The sequence below is a fragment of the Coenobita brevimanus genome, chromosome 97, assembly GCF_032717465.1.
Source record: "Coenobita brevimanus isolate Jiangsu-jjx chromosome 97, ASM3271746v2, whole genome shotgun sequence".
Lineage (NCBI taxonomy): Eukaryota > Metazoa > Arthropoda > Malacostraca > Decapoda > Coenobitidae > Coenobita > Coenobita brevimanus.
In genome coordinates, this window is record NC_137050.1 from 10,314,447 (window position 1) to 10,333,796 (window position 19,350).

General features: G+C 40.5%; 2 protein-coding genes across 8 annotated transcripts in view; one reads left to right on the top strand and one right to left on the bottom strand.

Moving 5' to 3' along the window:
- Window positions 1-19,350, top strand: part of LOC145413852 (carbohydrate sulfotransferase 4-like) — a 610,328-nt gene that overhangs the window by 356,785 nt on the left and 234,193 nt on the right. The window lies entirely within an intron of this gene.
- Window positions 3,599-19,350, bottom strand: part of Rho1 (ras-like GTP-binding protein Rho1) — a 98,255-nt gene continuing 82,503 nt past the window's right edge. For all 7 annotated transcript variants that reach the window (XM_080283523.1, XM_080283521.1, XM_080283524.1 and 4 more), the window contains 4 exons: window positions 13,943-14,103; window positions 9,750-9,950; window positions 9,384-9,607; window positions 3,599-5,274 (listed from right to left, as the gene is read on the bottom strand). In XM_080283523.1, the coding sequence (XP_080139649.1) occupies window positions 9,386-9,607; window positions 9,750-9,950; window positions 13,943-14,103 (584 nt within the window). In that variant the 3' untranslated portion in view covers window positions 3,599-5,274; window positions 9,384-9,385. The remainder of the gene's footprint in view (window positions 5,275-9,383; window positions 9,608-9,749; window positions 9,951-13,942; window positions 14,104-19,350) is intronic.

The window sequence follows — 19,350 nt, forward strand, 5'->3', positions numbered from 1 at the left end:
CCCATCCACCTCACTCATACACTCTCCTCGTCAGTCTCTCACGCTCCATCCTCTCCACATGGCCAAACCACCTCAGTGTGTTTCTCCTAGCGTTTCGTATCACATCCACACCACAACGCTCATTCACATCCCCATTTGTCAGTCTCTCCATGTGATTCCACATGCTCCTCTCAAATAACTCATTTCCACTGCTCTCACTCTTGTGTCCCTCCAACAAGGTCCAAGCTTCACTTCCATACGTTTGAGTTGGTATCACAATACTGTCATGTAGTAACTTTTTCACTTCCCTGTTTCTTGTCACTGCTTTCAAGGAACAAGCAACCTTTCTTCCTTGCTGTACCCTTTCAAGCACTTCATCCTCCAAGCTTCCATCCTTATTCATCACACTGCCCGGGTACTTAAACGTACTCACATTTTCCATTTCCTCCTCATCCAACCTCACTGTACATTCACCGACTTCACTTCTCTCAAAGACCATAACTTTACTCATACCTACATACACCTTTAGATTTCGTTTCTTACACACACCCAAACTCATCCACCATGCCCTGCAGCTCCCTTTTGTCTTCATTTAATAACACGGTATCACCTGCAAACAACAGTACAGGGAGTTTCCAAACACTGTCCTCTCTCATTAGGGCCACTCCAACATCCACTACCCTACCTTGTATCTCTTTTATGACCCCATCCATGTACAGATTGAACCACCATGGAGACATGACACATCCCTGTTTCAACCCAACCTTCAAATAGAAAAATTCACTCAGTTCACTATCCACGCACACTGCAGCCTTAGCACCCTCATACATACTCTTCACAGCATTCAAAAACTTCCCATCTACTCCATATATTCTTAATACTTTCAACAATCCTTGTCTATCCACCCTGTCATATGCTTTTTCCAAATCCATGAAGGCTGCACACTTCTTTCCCTTCTCTAGAAACTTTTCCACTAAAGATCTAAGAATGAATATCTGATCAACACAACCTCTTCCCTTCCTAAAACCTCCCTGTTCTTCTCTGACTAATTCCTCTGTTATTTTCCTAACTCTGTCAAGAAGTATCCTACCATATACTTTTCCTATTACACTAAGAAAAATGCCCCTATGATTACCACACACTTCTTTTTCCCCTCTTCCTTGGTACAAGGGAATAAATATACCTGACTTCTAATCCTCTGGAACTCTACCTTTCTCCCAGGCCAATCTGCACATCTTCCACATCCATTCCACAACTCTCTCCCTCATGCTTCAACATTTCACCACACACTCCATCAATTCCTGGGGCTTTCCCCATTTTGACTTTCTTCATTGCTTCCACAACTTCCATCCTACTGATTTCTTCATGTCTTCTCACTTCCCTCCTTCTCCCAGCCACTTACACTTGCATTACTTTCATCCATTATGTTCAACTGTTCCTTAAAGTGTTCTTTCCATCTGCTCACTTTTTCTCCCTTCTCCACTAGTAATCTCCCATTTTAATCTTTCCCTTCCCTACTAAATTCACTGCCACCCTTTCTAACTCTCTTTACCTCTTTCCAGAACATTTTCTTACATTCCCTCCACTTGACACTCAGATTCCTTCCAAATTCCTCATCCACTCACTTCTTACTAATCTTTTCACCTCTCACTTCCTTTCTACATATAACTCTCTCTTCCGTCTCTCATCTTCTTCCACACCCCTATTTCTCATCCATTCATTACTGTATATGCTTTCTTCTTTTATGCCACAGCCTGTCTCACCTCTTCATTCCACCATGCTGTTCCTTGCACCCCTTCATCTTCTCTTCACCCCACACACACCTCACATACTGCGCATATTTCTTCTGTGAATATCTTGCACACACGTTCCATGTCCCCCATCTGCTCCAATCCATAGGTACTGTAACTTAATACTCACACATCCCTCAGTTTTTGTCACTTTAAACTCTCAGATAACAATAATTCAGAAATGTGCTTCACAGATCATATTAATGATACAAGTATAATTATGCAGGCTTGATTTGTGCAGATAAACCATGATGTGATCCAATAAATGTGTGCATATAGAGGGGGGGTGAGGGGGTGGGAGTTTGCACGGGAACAATTCCATTAAGTTAACCCGTCTGCAGCCATCACCTCAAAGTTCCACTGTCAAAACATCTAAATGCATGATCACCCCACCTAGAATAAACAAAACATTGTTTTTTGTAAGATTTTGCAAGAACAAATGGTCGTAAGTCAACACAGTTAAAATTATGGGACATGAAATTGTTTACAGTTAATCAGCTACACCCTTCCCCCCCACACAGAATTACTCACCTCATTGCCACCACTCAGTAGGTACTTTTCATTCTTTCACCCAAGTTTTTTTTATTAAAACAAATACTCATAAATCAATACAACTAAAATTATGAGATATGAAATAGTCTGTTTACACTCAATCAGCTGCCCCTCCCCCCTTACAGTTGCTCACCACCTGCATCTCGTCTCTTACCTCACTGCCACCACTCACTATGGACTTTTTCTTCTTCCAACTAAGTTTTTCATTATTTTATGCTATCAGAACAATTTTTCCCCTAACTCTAGGTAGATCAGTCACCATTCGAAGAAACCCCCCACCCAACACCCAAATACTGCTCCATCCCGTCAGGGTAAGTGATCACCACTTAGCACTTTGTATGCTCTATTTAACCCTCTTTTATGTCCTGTGATGTTCCTAGAGGTTGTATATGTACAGTACTACACTGAATGTCGCCTGCCTCGTCTCTCACTCCACTGCCACCACTCACTATGCATTTTTTTTCTGCTTCCAACGAAGTTTTTCATTACTTTATGCTCTAAGAACAATTGTTTACCTAACACTAGGTAGATCAGTCACCATTTAAGATACCTGCCTTCCCTGACACCCACACATTGCTCCATCCATCATGGTAAGAGATCATTTAATCACTTTGTATGCTCTAATCAACCCTTTTATATGCCCTGTAATGTTCCTAGAGGTTGTAAACGAACTACAGTGAATGTTTAGGATGGGATAAATAATTTCAAGAGGGGCATGGGGAAGATTTACGGAAAATTTTGGAATTTTGCCACATCAATTAGCCATATAACAGGGGTTTCAATGCCACAATTTGTATGCTTCTGTTTGCATGGTCAAATTTCCAGATACATTAGCTGTGTAAACTGAAGGTCTACTATAACTATGACATATTTTAAGGTGGTGTCTGTTCCAGCTATGTGCTACAGAATTCAAGCCAATTACAAAATTCATCCACCAAGGTCATCATTAAACTGAAAGCTGACCAATCTTTTACCAAAAAAGTTTCAAAAGTTCAAGAGCATTTAAGTGAAATACCATATACCTGGAGGTGAGCATTTCAAGAGCATTTAAGTGAAATATATACCTGGAGGTGAGCATTTCAAGAGCATTTAAGTGAAATATATACCTGGAGGTGAGCATTTCAAGAGCATTTAAGTGAAATATATACCTGGAGGTGAGCATAAATACATATCATTGGATCTGAAATCAATTTTTGCAATGAATATTAAGCCACGTATCAAACTAATTTTGTAAAAGGATACAATATTTATTACAAAAGGGTAAACTGAACATGATGTACAATGGCTGTGTACTGATGTAAGAGCTATCCATAAACACAGTCCTCTTCATGACACTTTAGCATTTATTACACATGAAAAGCAATTCAACTAACACGTTGCAATACACAGCGCAGGCTGCACAAGCCACTGAGACAGCCAATTCTTTAGGTAGCCTATATTAAACAGTTTGCACCAATAACATTATACTGAAAACAACTTGTTTTATGCAAAATGAACCTGGTATTTCTCAGTAACTTGAAGGAGCCGCACCAAGTGAAGGTTCTTTCTGAGCTGGTAAATACTTTCAAGCTGCAAGTTCCTAGGAAACTTGATTCAAGTGATTGTACATACACACATACAAATCAATGTAAAAAATCACACACATTACACACAGAAGTTGTTACAACTTGGGAGTAATTTACTGCATGTTTTAAGCCATGTTGCTGACAAATGGAAGATTTTCAAAGAGAAAGTGCCTTTCTTGGTTCAAAATAAGTTCTAAGTAGAAAATCTAAACTACTGGAGGCAAAGGGTACTGATAATTGCTGTCTTGGCAAAGAAGTTGCTCATATTTTGGTGAAGACAGAGCTCTGTACGTGACTTAATAACTGAGCTTGTCTTGTTCATCCAAGGAACCATGATCATATGGTTATCACTTGGTATTGGTCATGCTGCATTCTCTGTTATGCAGCTAATAATATGGAGAGATGCAAAATGAGACTAAATAAGCATAATTTCAGTGTCATCCTTTATCTACTTCAACTAAAGACAAATACTAGAACACAGGATTACAAGAACTTATAATAACAATAATAATAATAATACAAGAGTGAAGTATTATCAATACCAATATAAATTTTGCTAGTCCAACGCAGTCTTGATAAGCTGGCCCCATAGCCCAGACCAGAGGATAATCCAGCCTAATGATGATGAAAAGATATTGCATAGTGCAATATCAATCATTTAATAACAGCCCAACATACAACCCAACTCTCAAACTCTCCCTATATATTCTCTGTAATATATATATATGTATATATAAAAAGGCCAAAAGTGAAGAAAGCAAAACAGAAATCAGCCTACATACTACAGCCACAATACCATTTACTATGCACACCAATAAGAAATGGTTTCTTGGTAGAACCATGGGGCTGGTAAAGGTAAGAAACACATGCTGCCTTATTAAGACAAGCTACATGTTCTGTTCCATCAAACTGCACTTTGTCTGCTGCTGCACTTCATTCAACTGATTTCTATCAAGCTATTTTACTTCCAGAAATTCTCTACTCTCTTAACTAAACAAAAGCACCTTCCCCTTAACCTGTTCCCTTCCCTGGGCAAATGAGGACACAGGAAAACAAAACTGACCTATTATCCACAAAGAGTATTAATTACATGCTGTTCTACCAACCTTCCTCTCTTCATACCACATAACAATGTCTTTTAGCCAAGTTAACACATGACTTCTGATTCCTGCTTTCTCAATGTGAACAATGGTGTTAGGCCATCAACCTTAAATTGAATTATGACAAGATGGGAACATGGCCCTGGGTCATTACTATGTCCCTGGAAGAGTGGCTGAGCCGAGGCACAACAAAGGAAGGCAAGGTGAAGGGAGCCAGTACAATTATTGGCCTCCAGGTAGCACTCTGGCAGACTGCGTTGTACATTCCTTTCCATCTCTACTAGCACACTGAAAAATAATAAGAGTAATTAATCACCTCTCCCACATAACAGAGTAATTAAAAATATTATTAACTCCCAGCTTAAACGTGCCTTTCAGAAGGCATTTCCAGTAGTCTGTGGTATTCATTTCAAAACCTCACAGTCATAGTTTTTTTTTTTTTTTTTTTTTAAATTAATGAAAAGTGCATCTCTCTCTCCACACACACACACACACACACACTTATTATTTTTTTGGTAGACTGGATGGCTGACTTGGACCTTCAGAGCCCAAAAATGGCCAAAAAAAGAAAAAAATCCCCCCCAAAATCCTATTTTTTCCCCTCCCGTAATTTGAAATTGCCAAACAGCACCGAACAGCTGTTTACACGATGGTCCCTTCACCCCTTCCTTCCTCCCCCCTCCCCTGTCAGGGTTGCCATTTGGTATATTTCATTACCAAATGTGGGCCAATTTGGTAATGAAAAATCCGTTTGGTAATGAATCAGAATAATGCATTACCAAACGGATTTTTCACATGTATGAGGATACACAGGATGGAGATGGTGGATTGTCTGCTCTTTCTGTTTAATCTGCCAGCCTACATAGCATGAAAATAATCAACATGCTATTAATTATAAGGAGAGTGATTACATGTATTTCCACTTGTATATATAATTAGTGAAGAATAAATGCTAGCTTTACGAATTTGGTAATGAAAAGTTAAATTTGGTCATGAAAACTGAGGAGTTTGGTAATGTGGCCGTTGTGATCTGGCAACTCTGTTTCCCTGTCACAAACAGTCACTGCCTAACTTCAATCACAAGTAGATGCTTATCGCAGTGGATGCCACACACGCTCGTTTTTTGTGAATAAACAGTGAATAAACTGCAATACCTCACCAGTAGACCACAAGGGAATGTACAGTGTTGTGCAGTATTAAGAAATTAGAATTTAAAGTGCAAAGGATTAACTGAGGAGTGCAAACTGGTGGTTGAATCTGGCATGGTGCAATTAACAATGTGCAGTGTTAAACAGTTATAACTCACAGTGCAAAGAATTACTGTAAGTGCAGCACAACACTGGTTTACTGTACATGCTTCAAAAGCATTTTCACCACTGCCAAAGCCTTAGAGAAGGCGGCCACAGACGTGCTGTAAGTATCCTCGCTGAGGTACAGTCACTTTAATTCCTCATTCTTTGGTTCCTTTTCATTTATTTCATGCTTTATGTCCATTACTGATGTGAATAGGGTCTTAAATAGGTTTAAATAGGTGCTATGTATGTCCAGTAGGGAGTTATTTAGGTGGATTTCAAAGTCAGGCTGGGTTAGGTCCTTAAATACCAGTCCAGCAGGCAGGGGCCCACTTTCCGGACGGGACCACTTTCCAGACATGCCTTTGGCTCTATTACATTGGATAGTGGAAGAATTACTGTGTGTATATGTATATATATATATATATATATATATATATATTTTTATCTAAATGCTAACAAAAATAAAATCTGAAGGTTTATAAAAGTTGTGTATAAATTTGTGTTGGCATTCATTTATTCAGGTACAGTAATCCCGCATATTTCGCGGTAGTTACGTTCTTGTAACCCCCGCGAAAAGTCAATTCCGCGAATACTCTATTAACAATTGAATCTTACACTTGTGTCCACCATGCTGCCCATCACACAGTCCATGTCCATACTGATTGCGAGACAATTCGCCGTCAGACAATTCCCCGTCAAAACATGGACGATTCCCCTTCAGAACAATTCGCACCCTGGACGATTCCCCGCCATTCTATAAATATACTAATCAATACTTTTATCAATATACTTATTAATTAATCAATACTTTAATAACTATATTTCAGGGGGATCCAGCAAAGTCTATGTTCAGTAGCATAGGTTCTGGATATTATTTATTATTTGCTCCTTTAGTCAATAATTAACTTGTTTCTTCCTCGCTGTAGTTGCCTTTGAATTATATTCTAGCGTCACCCATAGCTATCTTCATTAATGAAGGCGAATTGTTTTGTGTTTGTTGTGACTGCGAATTGTCCCAAAACCTCCATACTCATCCCGAAATACCTTCTTACAAGATTGAAAGCACATACTCCATTATGAAGGAAAAACGTAAACATCGTACTGTAATACACAATTATCTACACATTTATTCACAAAACAGTACAAAATAAAAAGATGCATTAACTGGTGATAGCAAACACTCCCACGGTCGTTTCTTAGCTTGTCCAGTAACACAATTTTCTCTGCTAAGGTCATAACTTTTCTTGATCGTTTTGTCACTTTGGAGTTCTTACTAATTGTATTATTAGCCTTTGGTGAGGCTGGCTTACGTCCTGGGGCCATGTGGAAAGCAAGTGGGAGGCAAGAGGCTCGTATCATACTGCGGTTACAAGTACACCAGACACGTGAGGCAGTCAGGCGTGGACTGAGGAATGCGGGGCAGAGAGCAGTGTTGCCATATCCAAACAACGAACTTATGCTAGGGCAATGAAAAAATTATGCTAGACTGAGCAAATTTGTTCCAAGTAAAAAATGAATTATGCTAACTTGACGCTAAATGATAAAATTCTATACATATTCGTGCAACATATTAATTATGTATTGTTTACTATGAAAATATTAAAATGAACCTACATACAGTAAGAGGGTAAATATCGGTTTTCTGCCCATACTGCTTTTTCCCACGAAACTTACGTTTTTCTGATGGATTTTGATGTGATTCATTCGATTTTGAGCATCATTTCCGTCAGAAATAACCAGATTTTGAGATATGACCCCCCCCCCATCCCCCTGCAATAATGGGGGATCTTTGGGGAATCGGAGGTTATAGGGAGGGGGGGAAACACAGAAAATGGTCATTTCCGACTGAAATGAAGCTGAAAATCGAATGAATCATACCAAAATCCACCGGAAAAACCTAGGTTTCATGGGTAAAGTACAAAGCTCAAACTTATCCTAACCTAACCTAACCGAACCAAACCGAACCTAACCTAACCTAATCCAACCTAACCTAACCTAATCCAACCCAACCAAGCCCAAACTGAAAGTAACCAACTATTCAAACATTTTCTTACCTTATTCGTCTCTCCCTCTCTCTCTGTCTTTCTCTCTCTCTCTCTCTCTCTCTGATTTGTAGCTTTTATAAAATTATTCCAAAAATATTCCATTCCATTCTATATTATGCTAGAATGATTCTAAAACTTCTAATATGCCAAAAAATATTCCAGACTCGAAAATTTGATCAAAATTATGCTAAAAGAATAAAATTATGCTAAATATGGTAACACTGGCAGAGGGGCCGCGGGAAAGGGACAGAGGCTGGCGTGAGTTTACCGCGCTACAATTGGAAGCTGCGGGAATTTCAAATTTTTTGTTTTCTGTAAATTCAAGGATATTTTAGTTGAACTTATTAATGCTAAGAAAATCCGCGAGAGGGCAAAACCGTAGACAAAAAATCCGCAAAAAATGCGGGATTACTGTACTTAGCATTAAGTTAGCTGATTTTGGAGAATGGTGCTACCAGAAAATGCAACACCATGCTGTCTTGATTACCACTGAGAACTCAGCCTTAACCAGTAGTGTACAGCCAGGACTTGAACAGGTACGTATCTAGATTCTGGGCAGTGGCTTTCAGCTCAAACAATCAGTGGATAGACAGGGCAGTTAACAGTATTCAGTATACCGCTTTAGAAATATTAGCTATATAATAAAGTTTTTTTTTTTTTTTTTTTTTTTTTTTTTTTTTAAATAAAAAAAATCACCAACCCTGTTTGAAAGGAGCATGTTGAGTTAAATGGAGGGAGAAACTGACAAATGAGGAAGTGAAGGAGCATTGGTAGACAACTGGATGTGGATGTGACAGAAAGCATTAAGAGAAATACATTGAACTGATTTGGTCATGTGGAGAGGATGGAGTGAGAGACAAACAAGGAGTGTATGTAAGTGAGGGAGGGAGGGAGAGGGAGGCCGAGGATGAGGTGGAAAGGTATATGTGAGAGGGGGGTGTGAATTGGGGGGGAGGGCAGTGAAATGGTGTGGGCCAGGGCAACATGGAAGTGATTTATTTGTGGCCATCCCTTATGGGATTGAGGCATCTGGCAATACACAGACATACAGACATACCTTTACAAAAGAGTGCATTTAGTCTTCTTCTTAATCCTGACAGAAAGCGCAGCCTTAGTGGCTGTTTCAAAGACTTCTCGTACACCCTCCTTGGTCTTGGCTGAGCATTCTAGGTAAGCAAAGGCATTGATTTTCTCGGCCATGTTGCGACCCTCTTCAGGTTTCACTGGCTCCTGCTTCATCTTTTGAAGTTCCTTAATGGTTGTGGCATCATTTCGCAGATCCTATGAAGGGCAAAATAACTGTTATTCAATAAAAACAAGCAACAACGCTTTACTGGCATTCTCCAATTCATTTGTACCAAATATGTGTTTATAATGGTAACTGGAAATACTGTGCACAAACCAGACAGGAAAAATAGCATACCTTTTTATTTCCTACTAATATTATTGGAACATTAGGACAGAAATGTTTAACTTCTGGGGTCCATTTCTCTGGGATATTTTCTAAAGAGTCTGGAGAGTCAATGGAGAAACACATTAGGATGACATCAGTGTCTGGATAGGAGAGTGGTCGCAGTCTGTCATAGTCCTCTTGACCAGCTGTATCCCACAATGCCAACTCAACCTGAAATATTAAAAACCATTATTACCTCAATGCACTCCATCCTCTAGGACCAAGGACATATTCCCTCTAAGATGTAAATGATAATTATCAAGGGGAAAGAATGCTGCACGCAACCACATGATGCACTCAGTGCAAAGGTAAAAATGATGTCATGCTTCCTTTCAAGGTATCCCCATATTGGGGCTGGCCATGATACAGCTCTGTTTTCTATGAACTGGCAACTAAAGCAAGTGCCAAAACTGCAAATTATTTTCCAACAGACCTTGGATGCATTGGGGAAAGAATCTATGATTTGTAACAAGATCCATCAAAATGCAAGACTCTATCTTTACCTGTAGCTTACTGTTTCCTGCCTATGGCTGTTTACCAAGCTTGTGACCACATTTCCATCTCTTGGCAGTACCACCTAGGGCCAATGGTAGCCATCCACCTGGCATGATGGTGATGATCGTTTCGTTTATAAAGGCTCCAACATGCTTGCATGCATCAGCCTAGGTCACCTATTGGTAGCTCTCCAAGCTGCTCTATGTCTGGCAGCCACCCTATTCAGTCCCATATCCCTAAGGTCACACTCACGACCTCGCCCTAGGTCTATTTTTATCTGTCTCTTGCAACCCTACATAATTTATTACCCTCCCATTTTATCTGCATGTCTAGCAACTTTCCATTGCCTTTCCAATCATACAATATGGCATATATATATATATATATATATATATATATATATATATATACACAGCCTCATCACTGATGTAAGTACGTGAGATATTTATGACAATGATTTGGTGTTGATTGCAGACAACAGAAGGGAGGTGAAGCAAGGATTTGGGAAGTTGAGAGATGATACTGGGCACAAGGACTTGGGAGTAAATGCAGATAAAATAACAGTGATGGTATCTAGGGTTGGTGGCAGTACCATCCAAGAAGAGAAAGCGTGGCCATGTGTGGTTTGCCACGTGGGCAAAGGAAGTAATTCCATCTTGTGCAGTGTTTGTGAGTAAATGTGCAAGATGATATAATGCTGATTTCATGTGTGCAGTGTTTTGGGAAGAGCATGTGGAGATTGTCAGGCGTGAAAGAACTGATCTTGCTGGTGAGGCTCTTGTGTAGAAGGATTTTGTTACTTGGGAGACATGTTATGCTACAGGCACACCTGGAGCTAGCTCTGGGGCTAGAGTGAGGAGTGGTGAGAGCTGTTTTCTCTCCTGACACTGAGAGGGCTCTCCCTCACATGTACAGAAATGGAAATGATTAGGTGGATGTGTAGTGCCTCCTTGAATGTGTGGCCTGAGGGGGCTGGGTTTACGATGGAAGAGTTTAAAGGAATGATGGGACTTGGGAGCATTGGTGTTGTGATGAGGTGGGGTGGACTGAGATGGTTTAGGCATGTAAAGAGGATGGGGGATTACAATTGGGAGCAGAAAGTGAGAGGAGGGTGATGACATGTGCAAGCACATTGAAACCTTTGTAAATGTGAAATAATTATGATCTTGTACAAGTAGCCTGATGTTCAAGTTGCCTGGTTATACAAATGTCAATTAACCCCATCCCTACCCCTGAAAGACGTACCTTGGGATGCAGCTACTGTTATACTACACTTACAAGTGACCTACACTTGACTTTCCTTGGAACATGGTCATTCCACACAAAAGTCAACCTTTAGTGTCAACCTCAGAACTGATCAAAAATATAGAAATTAAATATCATTCTAAAGCTTAAACATTGAATTTTATGAATCTGGTCAGAAAAAGTTTCTAAACTGTCTACTGAGAGTAAGGCATTAAAAAAATATCATATGTCAATGAAGAAAAATTCATGACTTTAACACCACTGACCCTACTATGTATTTGATTGGAATGCTGTCATTGGCTTTTACTGAAATAGCATCAATCTGAGTTGTAATTGTCCCAACAATGTTTACATATATCTTGCAGTCGGACTGTGGCACAACCTTGAATTGGAAGTACTTCAGGAGTAGCTTTAGAATTGGAGAAAACTAACATACCTTTATATTATAAATAGGCATCCTAGTATTTTACTAATGTTGCCCAGAGATATCTCGTAAGATATATGGCATACGGGCCTGACTGGGTCCCTCCTGTTGTCCTCATGAACTGAGCTTACACCCTGCCTAGGTAAACTCTTCCACTTTTGTCTATCAACCTGTACCTTTCCTTCTTGCTGGAAGTCTGCTCTCATTCAGCCTGTCCCAGACAAGGGTGACCATTCCCAACCCTCTATCACCCAACTGCTTTAACATCCTGTGTCTCAAAAGTTTTTGAGTCTATTCTTAACAAGAAAAATTTTTAAAGCATCTTGCCTATCACAGCCTTCTTTCTGACTGTCAGTATGGGTTCCGTCAGCGATGCTCCACTAGTGACCTTCTCATCTACCTTTCAGACTCCTGGTCATCTCCTTTTGGGACTTTGGCGAAATCTTTGCCACTGCACTTGATATCTCAAAGGCTTTCGATCGAGTCTGGCATAAATCTTTAATTTCCAAACTGCTCTCTTACAGTTTCTATCCATTTATCTATGCCATTATCTATAGCTTCCTTTCTGGTCATTCTATAGCTACTGATGTAGATGGCCACCGTTCTTCTGCTAGATCTATCAACAGTTGTGTTCCTCAGGGCTCTGTCCAATCACCAACTCTTTTCCTTTTATTCATCAATGAGCTAAGCTGTACATCTAACCCTATCTACTCATAAACTGATGATTCCATCTTTCTATTCAGTTCTTACAACGTCCACCTCAGCAGTTACTTCAACAAACGAGGTGAGGCTATGGCACACCTGTCTGACTTGGCTTGTATCTCTGACTGGGGTAAAAGTAATCTTGTTGTTTTTAATGCATCAAAGACTCAGTTCTTACACCTATCAACCCAACAAAATCTTCCACAGGAGTACCCGCTAATGTTTAATAATATCCACTTCAATCCTGCATCATCCTTGAACATATAGCAAGCTCGCCCCGAACGCGTGGGTTTCGTTCCAACCGGGTGAATTCGGCATGAAACCGTGTAAGTTTTAACTACAGTACTCCTTATATTGCTCCCTAGACATCCAAGTCCAAGTCCAAGCCAGATAAATCCTTAGATAAAGCCCAGAAAATTTTGAAAAATTTCGCCTTGAAAAATAGAGTATTGGGATATTCATATTATTTGGTAGTCAGACCGTATTGTATACATAAAACCATTCAGACAAAATTATTTTTAGCACTGACAAACATCTCTGAAATGCTGTTGCCATACAAATATCACCCCTCTTATCGTGAGTTTATAAAGGTCCAACATGCCTCCATGTGTCAGCCTTGGTCACCTGATGACATCTGGCCATGCAGATGCATGCAAGCACATTTGGGCCTTTTTGAGAGAGAGAGAGAAGGGGGGGGGGAGGTCTGATGTAAGTGATTGTCATGGGTTATCTACAAAACAGGTATGAGAATTGCCATGCCTTATGGCAGTGAGATAGGACAAACGCAGACTGGAAGGCACATAAATGAGAAAACTGATGTAGATACATGGGGTTTCACCAAGTGACACAACCGAGATTAAGGGGCTGCAAAAGAGATCTGGCGTGAGAAATAATAATGGGAAGAGATGCAAATCATTAAGCTGAGGTGGTAGGGACATATTCAAAAAGAGGGACATGACTGGGTGAGGAAGGTCACAAGTATGAATGAGGATGGAACAGCAAGACAAAGTTGAGATGGTGTGGACAAGTTAAGGGCAAAAGAGGCAGGCTGAGGTGGCTCACAGGCATAAATGTGGATGGAAAAATGCCAAGGCAGATCAAGGATGACGGGCCATGCATTCCTACATGGAGACCTCTGTGCTACAGAATTGAATAGGAAACAGGCTACAAGATTGTGACACATGGAGATCTGCTATTAAGTGAAATGACTTACACATGCTAGCATGGTCAATACTCTATGCATAGATGTAGACACAAAAAACAGGTTATAGCCAGGGAGCCACGCCCCTTCACCCACCTGTTTGCCGTCCACTTCAATGTCAGCTACATAGTTTTCAAATACAGTAGGGACGTACACCTCCGGGAATTGGTCCTTTGAAAAGACAATCAGGAGGCAGGTCTTACCACAGGCTCCATCCCCGACTATGACTAACTTTTTCCGGATGGCCGCCATGAATTCTGAAAAGCAATAATGGTATGTGAGGCTTTCTAAACAATGCTGCAACATTATATGCTAAACACTGCAGTAGTAGCATGCTTCACACTGTTTTCAATGAGGAAGAAAAAATAAATAAATAATAAAATAATCTTCAAGGAGACATAGGAACCTCTTAATTTGCATTTTTTTTTCTTGGCCAAAACCCTTCATGCGAGTCTTTCAGTACACGCACTTCCTCTCTGTGTTTTCAAGTTCTGATATTTATTTCTTTTCCAAGGGGTGCTTACCATCCACTCACTCAATGTAGTGCTGCTTTGGGTGCCCTTTCTTCACTTCTTTCTTTCCTTCTTCTTCTGTCTACGGATGACTTTATGCTCCGCATAGCAACTTTCTTTCCTCTTCCTTCTGCCTATGGGTGACTGTACACTGAGTGACAAGCCAAATGGTTTTCTCTACACCAGGAAACAATTTATTATGCTGGGTGGTAACCACATAACCAAATTATTGCACCTGGTGGTTTTGTGGGTAATTAACCCCTAAAACGCGGGTGTTTACAGTCGATCCCCCCCGAGTGGCGGGGTTGTATCACGGTCTGAGTACCTGTAGGAAAATATTCGCCAAAAATCAGAGATTAACCCTAGAACATTATACTTGGTATGGCAGATAGTACTTACATTCAGCTTTCTCCAGAGACAGGTGTTGAGCCTTCGTGGACTACCCAAGGACTTGTGGAGACTTGCAAAGTTGGGTAACCAAATTTTCACTTTCACACCTCCAGCACCCCGGTTTCCCCTCTACCACAGCTTCATTCTGTCACAGTAAACCTTATACTACAACGTAACGGTAGTTAGGAATCCGTATTTGTACAATAAGCACTGAAAATAAGGCTAAAATCAACGGAGCGTACGGCCGACATGCACTGTGGCGGCGGTTTTCCCATCACTCAACAAACATTTCCATTTTCACAGCTAAAAACATGTATACTACATTATTTTCAATCATATTACTTCCCAAAAGATCACCACGGCGCGCTTTTTATTCTGCCTTACGTCCGCCACTTTATTCTCGTTCCTGTCGGCAGCTTGCACTGACTGGGAAGAGCTAGAACTCGCCATAATCTCACTTTGAAAGCCTGCAGTAAACTGACACTAAACAGAGGCAAAAGCTAGTGTTACAACTGGGGAAACAAGCGTTTCCTAGTAGCATAAACTGCTTGTGAGAGGAGATCGCAGATTTACAGTTCTGAGCGCTCAGAGCGCTGCCATGTATCACAGCCAGGCTGGCCGGGCCGTGGTAGGGGGGGTACGGGGGGAAAACGCGATAATTGGCAACAACTGAGGTCAGTAGTACAAAGGTAAAGTATGCTAGTTGTAGCTAGAGGATGGTGGTACTGATAGACAATACCAGCTGGAGCCTGCTTGCCCGCGGTTATTCAAAATTTACTAAAATCGCAAACGCGACGACCCGCCGTCCTGCCCTTATGGCCGAGCGTCGCAAACGCGACGATCCGAGTTTTAGGGGTTAAGGTGCTCCAATCGGACTGAGTCTGTATAGGTTTATATCCAAGGGGAAGTTGGGGTTTATTGCTCATACAATGCCACTCAGAGATGAGTGAGGCTGGTCACTCTCATCTTAAATGTCCAGATCAACTTGCCTAGCCCTGGGCTCCTACGCCTATCATGGGGTGACGTACAATTGGATGATGGATGGATGGATGGATTTCTTTTCCAAGCAGTGAACAGCATTTAACAAGCAGCCTTTGTTTACAACCCCCTAATGCGCCAAAGGCAAACAGATACAATTTTTGGCACAAAATTACCCTATCAGTGCTGGTAACCAAACCTAACTTAAATTTTTGTAACAACCCAACCTAACTGATCCAAACCAAACCAAATAGTTAGACCTTAATTTATCCTCACCTAACCTTACCTAACCTATCTCATACTAACCTAACCAAACCTAACCTTTGGATCCTCTTCATACTCAAAAAAAAAAAACAATTCTGTACATCTTTGCAGTCTCTGAACAAATTCAGAGGTACCCGGTATACTGTATATATATTACTGTTGTACTGTATTGTACAAAGATGCTACATAAATACTTTTCAATTCGAATAAAAACAGATTTTGCAATCCATCCCCACAAAACTCAACAGCATTCAGGGAATACATGAGAACAGGCTAAATTACTGTGCTCTAACAGAAAGATAAACAGCATGTCAAAACAGTACCATTTTCAGTGTTATACAGGCAGCTCCAGAAGAAACCCTATATACTGTACCAGTATTAGGGTCAAAGCTGCCAAGGAATCCTTAAAATACCAGTATACTTGATGTTTATTAGTGATATTAATAATTTACCAGTCGTTTACTGATATATGATGTTGGTACCACTGTTCTTTTCATGTATATTTATGAAAAATCCAGCTGAATACAGACAGCTAGTACTGGCAACAGGTTCAACTTTTTGTCTGGTGTTTCATGCCAGATACTACAACTCATATCCCTACCAGTCAAGGGACACATTTCTTTTTATTTTGTTGATTGTCTACAGTAATCAGCTACAATTTGCATTATATGAACTCAAGTTCCTGTTTCTGATTATGTTCACTACCGGTACTTGATTATGACTGATGAATATTATTTTTTAATACATTCCAGTTTTTTTATTATTCTTCCTACCTCCAAAATATTTTATTCAGTTTAAGGGGAGATTACCCGGTACTAATTTAGGGTGAAAGGGCTAATGAAAATTACACCATATCCCTCCTTAACAAAAAACTCTAATTGGCAGTGCATGGTAGGAGCTATAAAAAAAATAATTAAAAAAAATATATATATATATATATATATATATATATATATATATATGCCAAAAGAATTTAAGGCAGTGATGGGGAACCTTTCTCCTCTTAAGGGCCATTAGGATATTTTTAATAACATTCGCAGCCCATAAAATATTATTAACTTAAAATGAACTGTAGCCCAGTACATAATATATATCTATCTATCTATCTATTGCCAGACGCCTCAATCCTGTTTGGGGTGGCCACAAACAAATCGCCTCCAAGTCGCCCTGTCCCCCACCATTTCACTGCCCTGCTCCCAACTCACACCCCCCTCTCTCATATACCTCTCCATCCCATCCCTCCATCTCATCTTCGGCCTCCCACTCCCTCTTCCCCCCTCCACCCCACTCACATACACTCTCTTTGTCAGTCTTTCACCCTCCATCCTCTCCACATGGCCAAACCACCTCAGTGTGTTCCTCATAACGTTTCCTATCACATCCACATTCACACCACAATGCTCCTTTATATCCTCATTCGTCAGCCTGTCTCTCCATGTGACTCCACAGGCTCCTCTTAAATAACTCATTTCCACTGCTCTCACTCTTGACTTGTGTCCTTCCAACGACGTCCAAGCTTCACTTCCATACGTTAGAGTTGGTATCACAATACTGTCATGTAGTAACTTTTTCATTTCCATGCTCACTTCCCTGTTTCTTATCACTGCTTTCAAAGAACCAGCAACCTTTCATCCCTGCTGTACCGGTACCCTTTCAAGCACTTCACCCCCCAAACCTCCATCCTTACTCATCACACTACCTAAGTACTTAAACGTACCAGTACTCACATTTTCCAATTCCTCACCATCCAACCTCGCTGTACATTCACTGACTTCACCTCTCTCAAAGACCATCACTTTACTCTTCCCTACATTCACCTTTAGACTCCATTTCTTACACACTCTCCCAAACTCATCCACCAAGCCTTGCAGCTCCCCTTCGTCTTCACTCAACAACACGGTATCATCTGACAACAACAGTACAGGGAGTTTCCAAACACTATCCTCTCTCACCAGGGCCACTCCAACATCCACTACCCTACCTTGAACCTCTTTTATTACCCCATCCATGTACAGATTGAACAACCATGGAGACATGACACATCCCTGTTTCAATCCAACTTTCAAAGAGAAAAATTCACTTAGTTCACCATCCACACGCACTGCAGCCTTCGCGCCATCGTACATACTCTTCACAGCATTCAACAACTTCCCATCTACTCCATATATTCTTAATACTTTCAACAATCCTTGTCTATCCACCCTGTCATATGCTTTCTCCAAATCCATGAAAGCCACATACAACTTCTTTCCCTTCTCTAGAAACTTTTCCACTAAAGATCTAAGAATGAATATCTGATCTACACAACCTCTTCCCTTCCTAAAGCCTCCCTGTTCTTCTCCAACTAATTTCTCTGTTCTTTCTCTAACTCTGTCAATAAGTATCCTACCATACAATTTTCCTATTATACTAAGAAGACAAATGCCCCTATGATTACCACACACTTCTTTTTCCCTTTTTCCTTTGTACAAGGGAATAATTATACCTGACTTCCAATCCTCCGGGACTCTACCTTCCTCCCAGGCCAATATGCACATCTTCCACATCCATTCTGCTACTACCTCTCACCCATGCTTCAGCATTTCACCACACACTCCATCAATTCCTGGGGCTTTCCCCGATTTAACTTTCTTCATTGCTTCCACAACTTCTGTCCTACTGATTTCTTCCTGTCTTCTCACCTCCCTCCTTCTCCCAGCCATTCCCCAGCCACTTATACTCGCATTACTTCCATCCTCTATGTTCAACAATTTCTTAGTGTTCTCTCCATCTGCTCACTTTTTCTCCCTCCTCCACTAGTAATCTACCATTTATATACCGGTATATATATATATATATATATATATATATATATATATATATATATTTCATTAAGTATAGGTGCAGACATAAGAAACAGACACTGCCCTAGGTGAGATACATAAGAATTGGGTCATTTCTGGCTGATGATTTACAGTGGGGAGATGGGGAATAGTATCAGATGAAGATATGTGACGGGAAGATAACAGCCCTGTCCCACTCCACCACTGTAAACCAACAGCTGGAAATTAACCAGTTTTTGTGTGCCCGGGTAAAAGTCTCGTCGCTTTTGTCTGCACCTGTACACACACTCAAAGAAGTATCGTTACTTGGGGGTCCGATGAGTTTCATATTGAACAGTCCAGCTGTCTGGGTAGGGTTGGAAGAAGGCTGTTATCAAAAGTTTCAATCGTGGTGTTAGTTTGTATCGTGCAGAAGGTGTAAAGATACTTTTTTGAGTGTGCGTACATCATTTCTTAGTCACACATTCACAAACTAACATTAACTTCCTAAGATTATTTGTTTACATTGGAAATTACATCCCATATGGCCACCATACCC